The sequence below is a fragment of the Hyperolius riggenbachi genome, chromosome 2 (genome assembly GCF_040937935.1).
Source record: "Hyperolius riggenbachi isolate aHypRig1 chromosome 2, aHypRig1.pri, whole genome shotgun sequence".
Lineage (NCBI taxonomy): Eukaryota > Metazoa > Chordata > Amphibia > Anura > Hyperoliidae > Hyperolius > Hyperolius riggenbachi.
In genome coordinates this window covers 420,808,906-420,831,374 of record NC_090647.1, presented here as the reverse complement: position 1 = coordinate 420,831,374, position 22,469 = coordinate 420,808,906, and the positions used below count along the sequence as shown (strand labels likewise).

General features: G+C 43.2%; 1 protein-coding gene across 2 annotated transcripts in view; it reads right to left on the bottom strand.

Moving 5' to 3' along the window:
• Positions 1-22,469, bottom strand: part of GPR143 (G protein-coupled receptor 143) — a 70,774-nt gene that overhangs the window by 21,972 nt on the left and 26,333 nt on the right. For both annotated transcript variants that reach the window (XM_068269902.1, XM_068269904.1), the window contains exons 4-7: positions 21,184-21,276; positions 17,598-17,707; positions 9,007-9,115; positions 6,359-6,476 (exon numbers count right to left, since the gene is read on the bottom strand). In XM_068269902.1, the coding sequence (XP_068126003.1) occupies positions 6,359-6,476; positions 9,007-9,115; positions 17,598-17,707; positions 21,184-21,276 (430 nt within the window). The remainder of the gene's footprint in view (positions 1-6,358; positions 6,477-9,006; positions 9,116-17,597; positions 17,708-21,183; positions 21,277-22,469) is intronic.

The following is a 22,469-nucleotide window of genomic DNA, read 5'->3' as shown; positions in this document are numbered from 1 at the left end:
TAAGTGTAAAAGGCCCCATACACTTGCATTTCCATTGCGAAACCCTGCGGCAAAACAGGGTAACACAATGCACACTTGCAATGCAAGTGTAAAAGGAACCTAAAGAACCACCGTCATAAAAAAACAAAAAATGTAAAATACATGTGTACACTTTAATATGAGATGTACATGTCTTCTTAAGTAAAATGCACTGTAAAGGTATTTTTAAACTGACAGCTTTGAACATTTTAAAGCTGGCCTGAAGATCTATAAAGGAAGAAAAGTTTTAATTACATGGGGCTTCTGCTAGCCCCCTGCAACCGTCCTGTGCTCACACCGTTTCCAATTGATCCTCCATTCCCCCGCAGCTCACTTTTGTTCACGACGACTTCTAAGTCGACATCTACTGCGCCTGCGTGACCTGCCCACACGCATCCTCGTACGCTCTCCCATGACCAGGAGCGCCCTGCGCAGGCGCAGTACCAGAAAATCTCTACTGCGCCTGCACAATACGCTCCCGGCTACGGGAACTGCAAACGAGGACGTGCATGGCCATGGCTGCACAGGCGCAGTAGACAGCGACTGCCAGAAGAGAAAGTGAGCCGCGGTGGGGCAACGGAGGATTGTTTGGAAACAGCATGGGCCCAAGACAGCTGCAGGGGGCTGGCAGAAGCCCTGGGTAAGTGAAACTTCTTTTTTTATATATATATATCTTAAGGTCCGTTTTAAAGAAAACCTGTAACAAAAAAAAGTCCCCTGGGGGGTGTTAGAATGTAAGTATACTTGAATTCTAGGCCTCAGGTACTGAAGTCTAAAGACTTGAGATACAGGGTCTCTTTAAGCAGAGTTTCTCGGAGAGAAATGATACAGTCATGTATTGGGAATATGTTCCTTTGTAGAAGGCCACAGGTCTAATTGTCCCCGACAGGCAGACCACGGAATATTAAACATAGGCCATATTTATCAACATGGGATTCTTTGCGACTAGGGGAAAGGGGCTCATAGAATATTAATTAAGTAGGTGTGTATCATGACACCATAAGGGGTATGAGCCAATTGTCGGTGTGGAGGTATGGCTCAGATGATGTCATAATTTAACTCTTTGATTAAATTAAGGGAGAGAGTTTAAGGGATCAGGGGTACACTCAAAAAAGGTAAAACTTCTTTACAACGGAGACGTGACAAGGGGAGATGTATCGATTTTCCTGGGGAAGGATCTTTTGAATGAAGGCACCGAGATGTCTAGGTAAACAGGTGGAAAGGGTTCGACAATTCTTTATGCACCGCAACACACAAGATGGCGCCTGAGTAGGTCGCCTCGGCAAACAGGGCTCCGGCTCTTCACATTCTTTCACCCCTTCCCGTTGTGGCTCACCTATGCCGGGAGGTCGGAGGAGTTCCCCCTGCTCTCCTCATCCTGGGGAGCCTGGGCACGCTGGGCTAAGGACCCCGGATCACCGCCACTGCATCGCATCGCCGCATCGGGCCTAGTCCCAGGGACTCACAGGCCTCTAAACAGCCGCAGGGGGTCAGGCACTGATGCGGCCGTTCTGGGGAGCACAGGACACCACCGGCCGAGTGTGTCATCAGCGCTGGCTGCTGCCAGGGACCGGGCCATCTCGCCCCACTGCCGGCTGCAGAACGGAGGTAAAACACCTACCTACAGCACTCATCGCCGCAAACGAGCCACCCACGTGGATAGGCAGGTCTTCCGGTTGGGGAGTTCATCTGCTGTGGCTGAACCAGCCCGTCTGCTCGTCAGCTTTTGGCAATCTGCTGCTTGTTGCATAGCGGCTCAGCCACTGCAGCCTGGATCCGATGCCATCGCTGCTGCTGCCAAGGAGCACCAGACAGGATCCGATGCCATCGCTGCTGCTGCCGAGGAGCACCAGACCGGATCCATGCCATCGATGCTGCTGCCGAGGAGCACCAGACCGGATCCGCATATTATGCAGACACATCGGGGGAGCATTAGCAAGCACCGACCCGGATCCAGCTGAGGACTGCTCTCAGGGGCACACCACGCCAGAAGCAACCATCATGCAGGCCATAAGCAGCACACAGTCCCTTGGCTCCAGTCATCAGGGCCTGCACCCACAGCTGAGAGGCTCAGGGTGTCAGCGACACACTACGGTGGGACTGAACATGCTAGCCTACATTGGACATGCTAGCCCACTCTGTAGCCACAGGTATCTGCAGCACAGCCTAGTCTCCAGCCAAAGTTACCTGCAGCCCAGCATAGCTCAGGGTAGACCTGCTCTCCTGCACCAGGCTGGATTCTGGGTGATTGACCACCCTCGCCCCACACGCCTGCAAGGATGATTGCTGAAGCCAACGTTACATCAGACAATTCATGGGGTACTCCGGCCAGGCCACTGCCACAATACTTAGGGACTTTTGGGGTCTCTTCCTTCTCTCTCTCTCTGTCTCTCTCTCTCTCTCTGTACTTCCCAAGGACACACTGAGGGTAATCTGAACCGCTGCAGAGCAAATTGAGCGCCTGCAAAATGGTGGCTGCTCCGCTCAACATAGCACTCAGAGTTCCCCCTCTGGTCCTTCTCTCACTATGCTATTCACTGTATGTATACACTATTCCATGTTCTATGTGGTGTGCATAACCCTATTCTGTGCACATGACACTGTATGGTTATCTCTACTGTATGTACATTTTTCTGCATGTATACTATTGTACCACCACCGACCCTGTATGTGCCAAAAATAATTCCGGGTGCAACTTGCGTTGTACTTGGCGAAATAAAAAAGATTCTGATTCTGATTCTGATTCTGACTTCCTGGGTTTCTGCCGATGGAAAAATCCAGGTAGGTAGTATCACTGGGGACACCTGTTTCCTCCACACCTCTTACACCAATACCTGAGAGGTCGACATTTTTGGTGCTAGACGGGGAGGTGAAACACAGAATGCACAGCTGCCATTCAAAAGATCCCTCCTGAAGCCAAACCAATATTTTCAGTGGCTGAACAAAAAGTTTGGTTTTAACATGGTGTCCACGGACAAATCCATTGTACATTTTCATAATTGTTCAGACAAGTTTGATCCTACAAGGGGGACATACTGTGTAACACACCATGGGGTAAATGGGTACGGGTGTTCACACAAGAAAACACTTGGTTGAAAAGGTTAAACAAACAAACATAACACTAAACTAGAGGTGATATTTCACCATGATCAAGGAGAGTTCACAGAGGTTGAACACAAATATAATCAGGTGAGTTCCAGTCTGACCTGGTGGAGAAGGTTTCTGGCGATATTCCAGGGGCATTCAGACTGGGCCTCCGCAGTTCAAACTTTTTCCTGCACCCACTGGTCGTAGTGATGGGGATTACAATCATATGCATCATTACACAGGTAAGTTTGTGTTTAAAATTACGCAAACAAACATGGGTAGAGGATTGGTGTCAAGTACACAATCTCACAAGTGTATATATTCAAGCTAAACCACATAATAAAAGGTTTCAGCAGGTACCTATGGGGCGGAGCTGATTGTATAAAGGTGGTTTTCTAGAAGACCCCTAGCACTGCCCCGTCACTTTGGGTACAAACCAGTTTCACTTTTCCATGGTCAAGTGGAGTATGTAAGGGATACGCCTGTGACGAGAATGCTGAGCAGAGAATGGGATGAGGGCTTAGAAGAAGGGCCTTCCCAGAGAGACAAGAGGTCTTTCTCTCCCTCCCAAGGGCATTCACCTAGAGCAGAGAGTGTATGTTTGGAAACGAGCATGGAAGGGTGAAACATAACAAAAACAGGCTCATATGTACCGTCTGAATCCTAATAGAGAAACCCGCATCTCAAGTCATTTCAGGGGGGCTGTTAGAATGTAAGTATACTTGAATTCTAGGCCTCAGGTACTGAAGTCTAAAGACTTGAGATACAGGGTCTCTTTAAGCAGAGTTTCTCGGAGAGAAATGATACAGTCATGTACTGGGAATATGTTCCTTTGTAGAAGGCCACAGGTCTAATTGTCCCCGACAGGCAGACCACGGGAACATTAAACATAGGCCATATTTATCAACATGGGATTCTTTGCGACTAGGGGAAAGGGGCTCATAGAATATTAATCAAGTAGGTGTGTATCATGACACCATAAGGGGTCCGAGCCAATTGTCGGTGTGGAGGTATGGCTCAGATGATGTCAGAATTTAACTCTTTGATGTTCATATAAAGAGCGAGCACAGAGGGAAAAGGGGACTGTACTCTACTTTACAGCTATCCGGCTCTCTATGCTTCCTAGTTAGAATACTAGCTTCCTGTATGTATGCTGTAAATATTTGTGATGTACATAGGACATAGGAAAGACTATTTATACTTTGAAGAAATCAAACTGTAACACAAGATGCTTAATAAACCCCTTTGAAAGGTGAAGAAGGCTGACTCCGCTCTATCTCCTGTATGCTGTCGCTGTAAATTGCAGCTCTGATGAGTTGCTGGTGCTGGAGCTAAAGGTGATTTCTTACAGGGGGTACTCACATCGGTAGGGGGAAGCCTCATGGTCCTACTGGGGCTTCCCCCTCCGCTGTAGCTGCAGGCAATCCAGCACTGGCTCCCCCGAAGTGTCCCGCAATCCAGGTTTGACAAGCCTGACAAGGCTAATATATTTACCTTCCCTGGGTCCAGCGCGGGCGCTGTTGAGGCACTCAGCACTGAGATCAGTGGAAATAGCTGATCTCTGTCGGGTCCGCTCTACTACGCAGGCGCAGGAGACTTGATCGGCTATTTCTGCCTATCTCCGAGCGCAGAGCCGATACTGCGCCTGCACTGGAGCCGGGAAGGTAAATATTTACATCTCCCCCATTCCTGGAGCTTTTTTGGCGTCACTGTGGGACACAGGAGGATGGGGGAAGCCTCGATAGGATCCAGAGGCTTCCCCCACCCGAGGTGAGTACCCCCCAGGAAAACTTTTTCTCATTACAGGTTTTCTTTAAGGCCTGTACTTACTATGCGATTTTTCTGACAATTTTTCTGCGATTTTTTTGAGCAGTGACCAATGGTTTCCACATTCTCGCAATACAGGCCCGCAATTACAAGAACGACGTTTAGCAGTGCTCTACAATATCGACCATATACCAGCGGCCAGAAAGATGGATCGGGGAGCGCTCGTCGTCGTGGGACATTGCTGGGATTTATTTTTTATAATTTTTTTCTTTAAGTATATATATATAGCGCCAACATATTACGCAGCACTGTATAGAGTATATTGTCTTGTTACTAACTGTCCTTCAGAGGAGCTCACAATCTAATCCATCTTCCTGGGTCACGAGGTGAGTATTCCTAACTGATATATATATATATACATGGGCGTAACAAAACACCCTGCAAGAAATGCAGCCGCAGGGGGGCTAAAAAGCTGCAGGGGGCCCTGGGGGGGGGGGAGAAGTTTATTTTCCCTGTCCTGAGAGACTGACAACTAAGGGCACAGAGAGAAAAAACCTTTCTGCTCTCTGCACAATTGTTCTAATGACTGCATCTGCACAGCCACTGATAAGGAATCATACAAAGTTTTAGGATCTTGTGTACAGTGCTGCTCTACCCCCCAGCCTTTCTACCCCTTCCCAAGTGCTGTGTACTGTAGTGATGCTTGAGGAGTCTGGGCACTGAGAGAAAAAGTTTTCTGCTCTCTGTACAATCATTCAAATGACTGCATCTGCTCAGCCACTGATAACGAATCATTCAAAGTTTTGCAAAGATTTGAAGACAGTCCCTATTCAGTGTTCAGTAGGGTGCTGTGTACAGCCCCCAGCCCCCAAACTCTCTACCCACTTCCCAAGTGCTCTGCACTGTAGTGATGCTGGAGAAGTCTGCAGAGCCAGTCCTGCTTCATCAGAGATGGACAGAGTGAGTGTAATAAGCTAAGGTTGGAAGCACACTTGTCTGTTGGTTTTCTGTATACATTTTCTACACACCATGTGTGTCAGTCTGTGTGAAAATATGCACATTTTACCACAGAAGCTAATGGCATTGATAGAGAAAATGTGTGCAGTGCTTCCCTGCTGTCAGTTTTTATCTGCATGGGGAAAACACATTTAAGTGTGCACTAGCCAATTGAATAACATTTGTTTTTCAGTTTACCTGCGCAGTAAGTGAGGGGGGGAGGGAGCCCCATCCAAAGTTTTGCAGGGGGGGGGCAGTGATTTCTAGTTAGGCCCCTTTATATACATGAACAGTTTGTATAACTTTGGATTTGAATAGAACATTTTTATCAGTTGTGATGTCAAGTTGTATAGTGTGGGTTAATGTGTGGTTTTAGTTTTGAGCTCAGAGGTTTTTCCAACAAAAAAAGCTAAAATAACAGGAGGCATCCTGGCCAGCAGATATTTATTAGTAATACTATCCACGTCAACTGAAGTCACGCCTGACTTACCATGATGAACCATGTGATAAGTGCTGCATTCCTGACATTCTTCAGCTGCTCTCCATTCAGGTCTGGCTGCAACTCCAAATAGAACAAAAGGCTCTCATTGATAATATTGGACAGCCAACTGATGAAAAAAGAGAGATGTGTCAGAAAAGATAGTAAAAGTAGACACATTTCTTATATGCCTGCTACTTCCCCATACACACATTATACAGTGTGATGTAAGATTATATTGGTCAAAGAACTAAAGATAACCAATAACAAGTATGTTTATTCAAGAACTGAAATACTCGAGGATAAATGACCATTGCTCAGGCTTACTTGTGAATTATTTTGTATTGGCCAGCCAAATTGCTAATATTATGCTAGTACCAAGCGCTGTCTTCCCAGGAAAAAGGAAGTAAATGGAACCCTTTTCAAACTGCTCTTTAAAGGGGTTCTTTCGCGAAAAAAGTAGGCAGTTAAAAATGTGACAGATGACAGGTTTTGGGCCAGTCCATCTTTTTAAGGGGGATTCTCAGGGCTTTCTTTGTTTTCAACAGCATTTCCTGAACAGCAGTTTAACTGCCAAAATAGCAAGATACCAGCCGGCCTCCCTAATCACTTGCACACTATTATGTCAGTTAGATTTTGCAACTGTTGTTCAGGAAATGCTGTTGAAAACAAAGAAAGCCCTGAGAATCCCCCTTAAAAAGATGGACTGGCCCAAAACCTGTCATCTGTCACATTTTTTAACTGCCTACTTTTTTCGCGAAAGAACCCCTTTAATCTCTTGGAATCCAGTTGCAAATGTGGCAATGCCAGTCCATGGAGCTGGTCTGATAAAAGACTTGTGCCCTGTACACAAAAGCATTTTATTGTGGTCACTTCAGACATACTATAATGCCTAGTACACACGATGCAATTTTCCATCAGATTGACAGTCGATTTGAATATTTCTGGCAGGTCTACTTTCCGAACGTTTTTTTCTGATCGATTTTCTATAGAAGTGATCTGAAAATTGTTCAGAAAAAGTTCGGAAATCATATTGGACCTGTCAGAAATCATCAATTCGGATGTCAATCTGGCGGAAAATTGCATTGTGTGTACTAGGCATAAACCAAGGAGTTTCTGTTGTTTTAGAATCCTGTACATAAGTTTGAATGTTTGAAGTGGTTAAAGAGTACCTGAAATGACACATGACATGGGGGTTGATTCACAAACTTTGGGAACATTGCAATTTTACTGGCACAGTACTTATGCCATAACATACATTGCACAAATAGTGCAACTTGCATTATGTAATCCATGTAGCGCAAGTGTAATTGTTGTTATTCAAGTAACATAATGCAGAGTTGACTAGCAACATGTGTGTGACCTAGGTAAGTCTGGCTAGTTAAGCAACACGTTATATAACTGGTGTAAATACTGATCCAACGGCCATGCACTGCCTGAACGTTCATGAATCAACCTCACGATCCCATAAACATGTATGTACAGTCCCAATATTGCTTAGCACTAGGCTGTGCTCCTTTTTTCTCTTTTCCGTAAGGATCAGTAATTCAGGGCTCTAAATCACAGTTTCTCTGCAGTCAGACTGCTCTCAAACTGAAAAATAACTCTCGCAGATCACTTATTTGAGTTTAGAACACTCTGTGCGGCTAAGAAAAAACTCTACGCGTAGGAAATAGATTAAAAACAAAAAAAAAATTAAACAGATAAAAATAAATGGTTGCATATCATTATGCAACCATTTATTTTTATCTGTTTAATTTTTTGGGGGGTTTTTAATCTATTTTCTACGCGTAGAGTTTTATCATTATGCAGTGGCTGCTTGGATCTGGCACATCACAGTATTAGCGAGTGTACTTATGCACTACTCCCATCCTGATTTATGAGCTGCTTTGCAAGAATATAGAGTGATGCCTTTGACCACGTAGCCTTGACAAAAAGACTCTGCCTAGTCTCAGAACTGTGGCTTATGGTTCTCTGACACAAGTAAATATTGTTTAGGAAAATGTGCTGGTTTCACAATTGACTTGTTAGGGTTGGCGACATTCTCCCCGTTCGGCCCTGAGAGTTATGGGCCATAGCACGCTAGCAGTGCTTTTGCAGAGCTTGCTGAACACTAACAATCGGCAAAGCGATGCACCAATGGATCCCTATGGAAGCGTGTCCACAGCAGCGTTGCAATTGCGGAGCACAAAAGAGCTGCCTGCTGCAATTTAGCAATTTCCTCTGAGCAATCTCTATACAAGGCAATTGAGGGCCTTTCGCGATCACCCCAGGAATCACATTCAAATTGCAGTACTTCTGGGACTGAGAAATCGTGAGTGATTTCAAAATCATGCCAATATATTGTGGAAAATATTCTTATTTGTGCGACAATGATGGTGAAAAGAAATTGAGCATATTCACTCATCACTACTCATCTCTAGAATGTACCTCATTAAAATTTCACTCCTCTGTATTGCATTTCTCATTTATTAAATCACATACTATGATAAGAATTTATATGTACCGGTATGTGCCAAAAGCCATATTTGCAGCTATACACCATGTAAAGAATTTCCTAACTATATATAAAACTGGCTTTGTGTAATATTCTGCCTCTGTTTTTACTGTATGCATAGCATTTATGTTCTTCTTTTCCAACACAAAAACAAAGCAATTACCAGATAAAGAAAACCAACATTATCTTGAAAAAACGAATTTGAATTTCTGTTCCCAGACGTCTTTCATTTTCTGAATAGATTCCTTGTCTTCCTTTCAACAATGTAGCAACTAATAAAACAAAATACAACACAGCAGTATACATTGTAGTTGAAAGGAAACTAAGAGGTATGCAAATTCTTAAAACACAAGGACAGCAAAACTCATGTAAAAGTAAATTCTAAGAAAACAGCTACAGTACATACACAATTCAAATCCATATACAGTATGTCAGTTCCTAACTTAAAGAGGAACTTTGCCAAAAGAGAAAAAAATAAATAAAGACATTGCAAAGTGAGACGTAACAAACAGAATATAAACTTTTTCCTCTGTGGTGACAATTCAGCACTGCGGTCCCGTCTAACTGACGTTAAAAAGACTGGTTGCTGGATCACAGATGATAATGTGACAAAGCACACCAATTCTGTCTAATCTACTACCGTTACCTTTCGGGGAATAGTCACATCCGAAGGCTTGAAATACGGTGAGCAGACTGATCTTAAAGGGGTACTTCAGCCTAAACAAACATACTGTCATTAAGTTACATTCGTTATGTTAATTAGAATAGATAGGTAATATAATCTCTTACCCAACCCATTTTAAAAGAACAGGCAAATGTTTGTGATTCATGGGGGCTGCCATCTTTGTCATGGGGGCAGCCATCTTTTTGGTTTAAAGGAGGTGACAGGGAGCAGGAGACACAGTTCCAACTGTCCTGTGTCCTGATAACCCCTCCCAGCTGCACACACTAGGCTTCAAATGTCAAATTCAAAATGTAAAAAAAAAAAATTGCACCAAAACAGAAGAACGAGAACAACAACATCAGAAATCCCATCATGCTTTGCACAGCATTAGGGGAAAAATGCCCGGGCAGTTTTTTTCTGTGCAGCTAAAAATGAGGCTTGTATAAGAGAAAAAAAAGTTCTGATGCTGTGAAACAGTTAAAGAAACACCAGGCCTTCCCAGTGCTGCTGAGTCAATTTTTAGTCCGGAGGTTACTTTAAAGATTGGTCGCACCACTGCCAACGATATGGCAACCACCCACCAATCCCATATTACTAGGCCTCAGTTGCCATGCAGGTCGCTTGAGACTTCTGGAAGCAAATCCACTGTGTGCGCAGTACCTGATTAAGATTGGTTAATGGTGCCCACACATGTACAATTGTATGTATAATCAGTAAAATAAACGTATCTATTTCACGCTGGAAATCGGGTATTTTCACTGATACCACGTTCTGAATTTGAAAGGGTGAAGAGACCCCTGCTAGCTATTCCTAGAAGGAAGAAATGGTTATTTGAAACCTAACTAGCTAATCAACAATTTATAAGAAAATAATACAAAACAATGCGGTAGTATGACTCTCCGGAGGGAAGATTCTTAGTAGCAACAATCAGACCAGAACAGGGCAAAATGAGAACGATAAAATCGTTAGTTTTATTCTAAAACTATACAAACACATATACTTCACATATACCGGTCAGTCAGAACAGATTGGGTTGATAGAAAAGGGGAATAGATCAAAAGGAAACAGAATGTTTTATAATACAGTTAAAAATACCGTTATTGGTAGTCCATGCGGCAATCGAAAGTCCAAGATGGCTGATTGCAATGCAGCCAGAGGCCTTTGTGAGAAGTAATCCAAGCTAGTGATTTGCCAGTGTCCAGCTGGCCGTCAGTTGATGGCATTTCAACATCAGATTAAAGGTATAGGACCCTGAGCTTCTGAGCTCTTCCATGTTTATACCCCTCATTCAGTAAGGAGGAGTGAGGGCGGGTATCACACACCCCTTGGAACCTGAGATGAGCCATCCCCTTCTCACTTAGACAGAAAATATATCTTAACTATGGAATGTGCTCTATCTCCAAAACCTTACACGTTAGGACAAATCTAATAACATTTTTGTTACGTCTGTCACGGCTTATCAAAAACAGTGATATCAAACATGAGCGAACTGGGGTGAATTGTGACCCAAAATGCATATCTCTGCTTTGGCAGGGCTTACCGTGTATTCGGAAACATCCAATCGTGTGGTTTGTTCCGAATTTCATGAGTGGATTCTAAGGGCCGAAGACCTTTTGGAAAGTCATATTTATGACAAAAGATTAATTTCATATTTGTGAGGTCAAGGAAAGGTTTACTGTAAGGTCACTTTCATTTGGTAGAAACTAAGTGTGTGATAAGCATCTCTCAGCTTCCTTTTAAAGGTCTTTGTATGGTGTCAAAGCTGAAGACCACTCTGCTCTGCTAGACTCGGTTTATGGGGTTCTGTAGAAGCAGAAGCCAGATTTATGGCATCATCACATAGCAGGGTGCTGTGCTTTCCCAGGAAGCCTGATAAGGGACCAGGGCTGAATTATTTCCAACTGGCCCTTTGATGTAATCAAAGCTTCAGCTACTAGCAGGGAAAGCTTTGCTAATATGACACTGCATTTGAAATGTCTGCTGGTGACTCAAATGACGCATTTGCGGTTTTCTCGAGGATCGCATAGGCGTCACTCACAATCCTCCAATGAACTCCATTCTTGTTTAGTTGTTTACGTATCGTAGATTTGCTAACATGGATCTTAGCATATGCCAGGGACTTTTGTAAGTCTTTAACTGACACTCTATTATTCTTCTTGACCTCATTGAGCATTTTTCGCTGCGCTCTTGCAGTCATCTTTATAGCATGGCCACTCCTAGGGAGAGTAGCAGCAGTGATGAACTTGTTCCATCTATAGACAATGGGCCTCATGCAATTGTCAGACTCGCCAGTGTTAAACGCTGGTGAGTCCGATAATCAGGTGACTATAAAGTCGCCTGATCCAATTGCATTTAGCCCTAGGCAGGGTGCTAAAAGAACTCGCTTGGGCGATATTATCGCCCAGGAAGTTCCTTACACCCTATCCTATTACACTTTGCATGCCTCCGGGAAGCGATGCCTCCCGGCAGACATGAGCGTTAGCTTAGACCTGCAAAAAGCAGGTCTAAACATGCTAACGCACGACATCCCCGCTGCATCTGGGGGTCTCCTTTAATAAGGAGACCCCCAGAGCTCCCCGCCAGCCGCCGCTCGTCTCCGCAAACCCCCACAAAGCTAGAAAGTTAATTGCTTAAAGAGACTCCGTAACAAAAATTGCATTCTGTTTTTTATCATCCTACAAGTTCAAAAAGCTATTCTAATGTGTTCTGGCTTACTGCAGCACGTTCTACTATCACCATCTCTGTAATAAATCAACTTATCTCTCTCTTGTCAGACTTGTCAGCCTGTGTCTGGAAGGCTGCCAAGTTCTTCAGTGTTGTGGTTCTGCTATGAACTCCCCCTTCCAGGCCCCTGTATGCACACTGCCTGTGTGTTATTTAGGATTAGAGCAGCTTCTCTCTTCTCTCTTATCTTTTACAAGCTGGATAAATCATCCTCTGAGCTGGCTGGGCTTTCACATACTGAAGAATTACAGACAAGGTCAAAGCTGTTTGCAGGAAGAAACAAGCAGCCTGAAACTTCAGTGCATGAGAACAGGGGGAAAGAAACACACAAATAATCTCTTGAGATTCAAAAGGAAGGCTGTATACAGCCTGCTTGTGTATGAATGTATTTTCTATGTGTGGACATACTGTACATCAACCTACTTCCTGTTTTGGTGGCCATTTTGTTTGTTTATAAACAAACTTTTTAAAACTGTTTTTAAACACTTTTAATGCGGTGGGGAGCGGCGAAATTGTGTCCGAGGGTAATAGGAGATGTCCCCTAACGCACTGGTATGTTTACTTTTGTGCGATTTTAACAATACAGATTCTCTTTAAATTTCTTACTGCCGCTTTACACCCGTCGGCCGCCGCATCTCGCCGCAAGTCCCCACTGTGTAATTACAGTGTAACTTTGTAGCTTTGTGGGGGGTTGCGGAGATGAGCGGCGTCCGGCGGGGAGCTCTGGGGGTCTCCTTATTAAAGGAGACCCCCAGATGCAGTGGCGGAAGATGGCGGCGGATGTTCGGCGGGTTGTGCGCATGTGTGGGGAGCGAGGCCGTGGTGCTGATGGACAGCACCACAGGGTAAACCTCGCTCCCCATCGCCCAGTAATAGGGAGCATCGCTCAGGCTTTCGCCTGAGCAATGCTCCCTAACGATCGGCCATCGCATGAGTGAAACTGGCAATAGGATTTGCCGGTAATCCTCGTGCGATGGCAAGGTGATAAGCAGCTCGCATCTGCAAGCTACTTATCACCTGGAATAGCATCAGGCCCAATTTGTCTTACCGTGGACTGATGAACTGCAAGGCTTTTGGAGATATTTTTATAACCCTTTCCAGTTTATGAAAGTGAACAATTCTTAATTATTAGTCTTCTGAAAGCTCTTTTGTGCGAGGCATCATTCACTTCAGGCAATGCTTCTTGGGAAAAGCAAACCCAAAACTGTTGTGTGTTTTTTATAGGGCAGCTTCAATCTCATCTCACTGATTGAACTCCAGCTGGGTGACACCTCACCCCAATGAGCTCTAGGAGATGTCTCAATAGTCTAGGGGTTCACATACTTTTTCCACCTGCACTGTGAATGTTTACATGGTGTGTACAATAAAAACATGGAAACATTTAATTATTTGTGTGGTATTGTGGTATTAGTTTAAGAAGACTGTGATTGTCTATTGTAGTGACTTAGATGAAGATCAGATAACATTTCATGACCAATTTGTGCAGAAATTAATTCCAAAGGGTCCACATACTTTTTCTTGAATATATATATATATATATATATATATATATATATATAGAGAGAGAGAGAGAGAGAGAGAGAGAGAGAGAGAGAGAGAGAGAGAGAGAGAGAGAGAGGGACGTTATCACCTACAATACAACAAGGTACACAGACAGGAAACTGTTATGGCCATAGCAATGACATCACAATTTGGGAGGGGTTCCACCTAAATATTAACCTTACAAATGTCCTTCATGATTGATTCGAGAAAAAGAAAAGTTTTTTTCTGGGAAAGGGGTTATTGGCTACTGATTGGGATAAAGCCATTAGCCATTCCTTTCCTCCAATTAATAGTGAAGGAAGGGGGTAAGTGGCACAAGCATCACTACCCTTTACAGATGTTACTGCAGGAGGGTGGGGCAGTAGCCCAACTCCAGAAACCAACCTGGACAGAAGCCCCTGCATAGCATAACCACTGGCGATAGACAGGCTTTAAAGTGTAATTTTAATTATCTATGTCTGTGTTACTTACCTTTGGAATCTGTAAAGTTATTGGAATTTTTTGAGGCCTGAGCTAACTTTTTTGTGTTTGTTTTGCTAAGGCTTTAAAGTGTACCCAATCCAATTTTCGCCCTTTAAAAAAGACATTATTTCAAGTTTGGGTTTTTTTTTTGCACTATCTTTGAAATTGTGCTAGCAGTAGTTTCTCCATCACTGCTCTGCCATAAATTTACCATAAGTTTTCTCAAGTCTGTTTCTTATTGTGAAGCCATGAGCACTGACCCTAACCGAGGTTAGAGAGGCCTGTAGTTCTTTGGATACTCTTCTCAGATGTTTTGTGACTTTCTGCATGAGTTTTCACTGCACTCACAGAGTAATGTTGACAGGCTGACCATTCCTGGGAGAATTGACCATTGTTCTAAGTTTTTTTCAGTTTGAAAATAATAGAGTTGATTTGCTAAGCTCACTTTGCTCTGAGAACACAGGAGAACATAAACGATTCAGCAAACATAAACTGGATTTATTTTTAAATGTTTCATATCAGTAGAAATTACTGAATTCAACTAAATTACAATTTGTTTTTATTGCAGCCACATTCACTTACTGCTAGAAGAGCTTACATTTAACGGGAACATAAATGTTCCCATTTTAACGTATCTGGAGCTTCTTCCAGCCCCCTATTGGTCCATCAGGTTCTTTGCAGTTCTTCCACTCTGTTCCATTCAGCCGCTGAAAGCTGGGCCAGTCGTGGGCTACTGTGCATTTGCAACCCGAGCTATGCACCTCCTCGATCACACTCCTAACCGCACTGAGGCGCCACGTGTAACCCTGACCATATATTGTTGTGTACTACAGTAATCTATTGCCTGATGAAGCAGATGTGAACCTGCGAAACGCGTTGCAAAAACCCCTGGAGTGTACCAATAAATTTAACTCGTCTTGAATACACAGTTTTTGTGTCTGCTTGCAGGAGGTAAGTCCACCACTGCCTCCTAAGCACTTTTAAACTTTTTAATAGCTGTTTTTAGCCTTTTGGTGGCTCTGTTCGACATTACGTTACAATTGATATCCACCCCTCATGGAGGGGGATACCCCTCGTTCCTTCTATCTACAGAGAGCGACTTCTTAATCCTGAGTGGGGACAGGTTAATCTCCCCACCTGCTTACACAGTGGTTGCCTGGAGGTAACCCTGGCTTGTGAGTATAAATTTGTACTCGTTTCACCATACCCAATTGTCAATAATTACTAAACTATATTGGGCTCTCGGTTCTCCTTTTTCACATATCGATCACACTCCTGTACTGAGAGCATTTGGTGCATTCGCAGTTGCGATTTTAATGAACTGTGCAATCACAGAATCAGGAAGCGCACTCCCCAGGGCCACACATGCAGCTTTCAGAGGAGCACAGCTGCTGATCCCAGCTCAGCAGAACGACGGCGAAGGACCAAAAGGACTGCAGGGAGCTGGAAGTAGCCCTGAGAAAGTTAAACTGGCCACCTTTGTTTCCCTTTAACACGACATAGCTGCAGGTGCTGCATGTGACTGAATTAACACAACTAGTCTTTAACTCATGTATTTACAGTATATACTGCTAATGACTTCCACAGCACTTACAGAGTATACAGTCATATCACTAACAAGGACTTGGGGGAGCCCAACATCTAATTCCTAAAATAATAATTGCCTTGTGTCTCTGTTGTAGACTCATTTCAGGGGGGAACCAGTTAACCCATGTTCTCGGCATGTTGGAGGAAACTCCATGGAGATAGTGTCCTGGTCTATATTTAAACTGCAGAACCTAGCGTTCCAAAGTGAGAGTGCTATATGTATTACATCACTGTGCCACTATTTACTATGTTCTAATACAGCCCAGGTGGGGGGTGGCAAACTGTTGTCACATAATAGTAAATCATTTATTGGAAAAAAAACAGGTTACTGGATAGCTTACGTTTTCTAACCTTAGTTACTCATTCCTAACTATTCTCTATGCAGTTTTGTTAAGTACCAAACTCTACAAATGGTTTTGTAACATTTTCTACACTGATACATGTTATGTTTTTGTCATTTCCTCTGTGGCATATTGTAGAAACGCTGCTGCAACTAGTTCTCTCTTTTTATAATGTTCAATATAAAGTGAGGTTTACATTCATCCTGGCTGGCTGAAATCAAGCTTAACTAATCCAGTCAAACGTAATAAACTTGTTAACTATGGGGCACTAATGGTGTGTATACATGCACAACTGCTGTTGCCCAAAGTTTTCATCTATTATAATAATAGCCCTGTCGCTGCGTTCTCCTGTGTCCCTGTGCCCATGCATTGTGCCTGGCGCACAGCAGAGGAGGTTGGGCGTAGGGGAATGCGTGGGCGTTTGTGTGTGTGTTCAGGTACAGGAGCGCGTGCATTCGGGCGTGGGAGCTCAGTCGCCCGAATGCACGCGCATCCTTTTTAATGGGTGGGCCTTTTAACTAGTACCTTGATAACAAGGCCACAAGCACATACAAACACATCACTTGGCTACAGCTGAATGATATGCACTGTTGCTATAGAGAAGGGAGGAGAGATGACGATGCAGAGGATGATGGATTGGCTTCTAGTGGGAGGGCTAAAGGGGGAACAATGCACACCCTCATCTGTGTCACTATTCACATACTGCAGATAATATGGGAATAGGACCTACATTAAGTAAAGGTAATATATAAAATCTATATATAAAACCCTACATTATGATTTTTTTCCTGGGTCTCTTTTCTAATATTTTAGAATCTTTAAAGATCAGAATCAGAAACTATTGTTCATAAAAACAGGCAAGAAATCAGGAAGGCAACTTTTTCATATTCACACAGGGCTGGGGCGAGGCAGAGATGAGAGAGGCTTCAGCCTCAGGCGCAGTGTAGGAGGGGGCGCACTCAGCTATCCTTCTCCTAATGTGTTTGAAGCGGAGAGAACAGAGTAACCAAGCAGCTCATGGTGACCCACACCACTAGGAAAGTATAGGGGGCTAAAGGAGACTGAAAAGGCCTCCTACTAAAAAGCAATGCAAGTTTGGCAAGATTCCTTCTTCCCACGGCATCCTCCGGTCCTCCGTTGTTAGTCTCTCTTCAAGCATGAGCGTGGCCGTACTGTGCCTGCGCGAGTACAGCCATGCCTGCGCAATAAGCCGGGTTCCGATCACCAGGAGGATCCAGAGGCTTCCCTCTCTGTAGGTAAATCTGTGTTTCCAAACCTGAGCTTCGGTTGGGTTCTCTTTAAGAGGCGTTCAACGACCAGATAACCATTTTTGAATTTTGTATTTGATGACATTGTTTGACAGTAAGGAACACTGACATTTACATATATATTTTAGTATAATGCAGAATAAACACGACTGCCATGTGCCCTTACCTGCAGAGACCGTCCTTTTGAAGAGGATGGGGTTAGCAACCATGACAAGCAGCAGAGGAGCATAGGTGGTGATGTAATGAGGGATAGCGTGCTCCAAGCCCTCCTCACAACTGCAAAACAAAATCAATGCACACACAGTTTTCATGCTACTTTGAAAATATGTTCATATAAAACCAGTACCATGTTGTCATACTATTCAAAGCTAGAAAATCACTAGAATTAGTATTTCCACTGAAAAGCTACAGTATTTGTCTTCTAGTTAATACAAATGCTGTTTGTAAACATCAGCAGTCTCTATGGACCTAAACTCAAGAGAAAGGTATATTGGTGTAATTTAAAGTGAACCCGAGGTGAGAGTGATATGGAGGCTGCCATGTTTATTTCCTTAAGCAATACCAGTTGCCTAGCTAGCCTGCTGATCCTCTGCCTTTAACACTTTCAGCCATAGACACTTAACAAGCATGTGGCAGATCAGAGGTTTCTGATAATATTGTCAGAACTGACAAGATTAGCTGTGTGCTTGTTTCTGGTGTAATTCAGACACCACTGCAGCCAAATAGACCAGCAGGGCTGCCAGGCAACAGGTATTGTTTAGAAGGAAATAAATATGGCAGCCTTCATATCACTCTCACCTCAGGTGTACTTTAAGAAGGGCAGGGACATTTGGAAATTATTTAAAAATGTAAAATGTATTAATTCTTTTTGAAATTTGTTTATAAAAGCTGGACATAGCTAGAGAATGGATATTTCTGCAATGTCCAATGGTGCGTTATAATAATGAATACTCCCAATAGGTACAAGAGCTCTCATATAGTAATGCAGACTCTTGATTGCATCCAGCCAGTCAGGGCTGGTGCACACAAGAGCAGTTCTGGAGCGGTTTTTAAAACGCTTGCAGGGGGAAGACCGCTTGGCTAATAAAAGTGAATGGGATGGTGCACACCAGAGTGGCTAATTTTTACCCCAAACGCAAACTCGGGGGCTGCAGCATTTTTTTATATTTCTAAGGCGTTTCTGCCTTAATGTTAAGTATAGGAAAGTGGAAAAATGCTCTGAAAAACGCTAGATCACTGTGGTTTTTCAGACGTTTTTGTTACAGAAGCTGTTCAGTAACCTGCACAATTTTCAAGCGATTTCCCAGCGATTGCGTTTCAGTGCTATAGAAACGCTGAACGCGATCGCAGAGAAATTGCTGCACTGTCCAGTGATTTTTACACTTGAAATCACAGAAAAATCACTCCTGCAAAATGCTGGCAAAAATTTTGCACTTCTAAGTGTGAATGGGGCCTAAACATAGGAATCGCTCTGAAAATCTGCTTCAAAAACCTCTAGAGTTAGCAGATCTGCTAGAGGTTTTTGGTGTGCACTGGCCCTCAGAGTATGGATGGCAGATTTTCTATGACCTGCCTAAACATATGTAACCAGTGCTGATTATTTACAGCCACCCATTCTTCCCCCTCTAAAACAACAATTTTTTTTATGTGAGGGTTGATAGGTTAGGGCACGGAGTGCGTTGCTGTAAAAAAAACCCTTTTTTTGGGGGGAGGGGGAAGGTTGGGGAAAAGGGGTCATCAGAATGTGGATGGAGCCAACTCTGTACTCTAAACAGTGCTGCAGAAGATGTCAGTGCTATATAAATACACAATAATTATATGGTAGAACATTAGACTATGACTATGGTATGATTAAATTGTGAGCTCCTCTGAGGACAGTCAGAAAAGGGGGACATACAGTAGAGGGGGATGCATAGGAGGAGGGTGGGATAAGGAGGGAGAGGCATAAAACAGAGAGCCTGGTGGGAGAGGAGAAATCACAGGAAGACCTCTCACCAGGACTGCAGACATCACCAGTGCTGTTTGGCAGGGACATGCTGTTAAAAGAATCCACTGAAATCTGAAAAGAGGAAAGGGTAATGGGGGAGACAACGGGGTGGGAGGGGGAGCTGGGAAAAGAGATAAGATTACCTGCAATAAAAACTAATCTAAATTGCCTGGAGCTTGCTTTTCTGCTAACTACAGAAGTCGTCTGTCAGCACCTGTATCACTGGCTTCTGCAGCAGCAGACTGCCCTGCATTATTGATTAATTACTCTGTTCAGAATAAATAATCAATAGTCCAGGACACTCTGGTATTACAGCAGCCAGTGCACATGTCTACTAATGACAGGCAACTTCTGAAGCACTAAAAACATCCTGCCACCTCTCCCTGCCACTATCCCAGCTGCAGCACAGGAATCATTCTCTCTACTCACCCTGCTGCTCTGCAAAATCATTTACTACAGGCTGTGTGTAGAGAGCAAGGAGACACTTTGCCCACGGGACAAGAAGGGGTAGGGGTGCTACATCTAGTGCAGGAAGTAGTACAGTCTCCTGCACTGCCTGCTACTATGTTCCCAAATGTTGCTCAAACTATGAAAAAAGGTTCCAGGTAGAACCGTGGCACCCCTATCCATGGCTACACCCGGTGCTATAAGCACCTGCAGCCTTATGGTAGGTACGCCACTGATTTCCACAAAGCAGGAAATCCACAAGTCACAGGGTTATGGGCTATGACGAAGGACCCATTATCTGCCTAATACAAATGAGCCTATTCACAATGTTTACAATCCCCCCCCAAAAAAAAAGATTTTCTTCTTTGCATTTATGTCTGGTTGATGGAACCTGACAGATCCTGCACCAGTGGAGTTGGTACGAGGTCGTGTCCTTTCCTTCCTTGTATGTATGTTAGATATTTTTTACCAGAAAGGATTTGCTGTGATCATTTTGGAGGGTAGTTTACTAATCAGGTCTGCACAGACATCCTTGCTCAACTTCCTGTTGATCAACACATTCTGTCCTAAGGAGTGGGTAATGGGAGAAAAGGACAAGCATGAGGCATATCACTGTAGGGGGATATAGTGGTAGTTGGCCTAAAGGTGCGCATTAATGATCCAATCTTCCGAAAGATTGACAGATTGATCAGAAAATTATCATTCCGGGCCACCAATCAAGGGGGAAAATAATAAGCAATTATTTAGACTAAAAAAATCATTCCAAATTTTGGTTCAATGGAACATTGAAAAGAATGGCACTCAATCCAATGGAACATACGATCAATCATTGAGATTGTGCCGTTAATGGGTTTTACCAGTTCAGTGGATTGCTGAAGATAGACCAGACAAAAAACAAAGATGCCTATACAGACAGTAGACTATTACCAGAAACAATCACTTATCACAAACACTCATTTTGCAGGACTGTGTTCTACCTTCTGTAAATGTTTCCTTTTAAACAATACCAGTTGCCTGGCAGTCCTGTTGATCTCTTTGGCTGCAGTAGTGGCTGAATCACACACCTAAAACAAGCATGCAGCTAATCCAGTCTGACTCCAGTCAGAGCACCTGATCTGCATGCTTGTTCAGGGGTTGTGGCTAAAAGTATTAGAGACACCGGATCAGTAGGAGAGTCAGGCAACTGGAATATTTTTTTAAATGGAAAAATCCATATACTTCTCAGTTTAGGTTGCCTTTAAGTTGAAATAAAAAGTAACATGTACACATAAGCTGGTTAAATATCCTCAAACAGCATATACAATTTTGAAATACTTACTTAGATACCGAAGGGTAGTAGAGCATAGCAACACCTTCTATGCAAAGCAGAGCCGCGAGCCCCCAAGTCATCATGTGATAAAGGATAATTGTGCTGCATTGCAAACAGATAAAACACATAAAACATGTACTATATTCACAATTACAATCATTTTAATTACTCCTTAAAGTAATTTCTAACCAGATATTGCACTGCCACTCTACCATGTTGTCCTTCAGTGCCAGCTATAGGATATGGTAATGATCATTTGCACACATTTGTATTTTTTTTTTTATTATTACTTAAAGTTGGACTGAGATCTTCGAACAAGAGAACATGAGATTGAACAAGATATTTTAGTTTAGTTTAACTCCATTTCTCCCTTCAAATGAGTTTTTGTTGAGATATGGGAAATTGAGTTGCGAGTTGACTGGGGTGCCAGAAAATAGCGCCAAAGACTGACCACTTTAAGAAGAAAAATAAAAATAAAGTAGCAAAATGTGGTTTATTAACTCCAAGTTAACCTGTTAAAGTACACAGGGAAGTAATCTGCTGAAAGGCCATTTTTATAAGGTTATTTGAAAAGTGGGAAAGGGGGAGGGCTATAATGTATAAAGGTCCGCTCACTCCACTAGTGTGTCGTGTGTACAAGAGGTGTCTGAACGGACAGGCTATTTGTGAATTATTATTTCTGATAACAGAAGGCAAATGTCTGCATGAAGCTTAAAGTGGACCTGAACTCTTGCACAGGACAGAAAGAAGAAAACAGAGAGAAATGCACCCAGTATGTATTTAGAGAGTTTAGCCTGTCTACTTCCCCTTCATCTGTGACTATTCACAAGTGTAGTTTTATGTCTCAGCGGTGTCAGCTTTGGAATCGCGTCAGACCACGACAGAGAAGCTACTTTGTAAACACAGGATGTTAACCTTATGTCTGCTTTCATGAAAGCAGGAAATAGACACACTGCAGATTTATTGCAAGATTTGTTCCTTTAAGGCTATTATGCTGTTGCTTATCTTGTAGAGCAGAGAGAAAGTTCTGAGTTCAGGTTCCGCTTTAACTACATTGGCTGTATGCTCATTTCATCAGCAGCCAAAATTAACATGGCAGGCAGCAAACTGGCATCTACTTACATGCAACTGTAATGGAAATCTCCTGTAATTTCAAGTTTACTTTGGTACCATTCTCTACCACCTACGTTTTCTGTTAACTGGCTTTCAACAAACTCACAGGAGAGCTTTCGTGGAAATGGTTTAAAGCTGCATTTTAAAAGCCCACTAAACATAAAATGTGTAAATTGCATTTG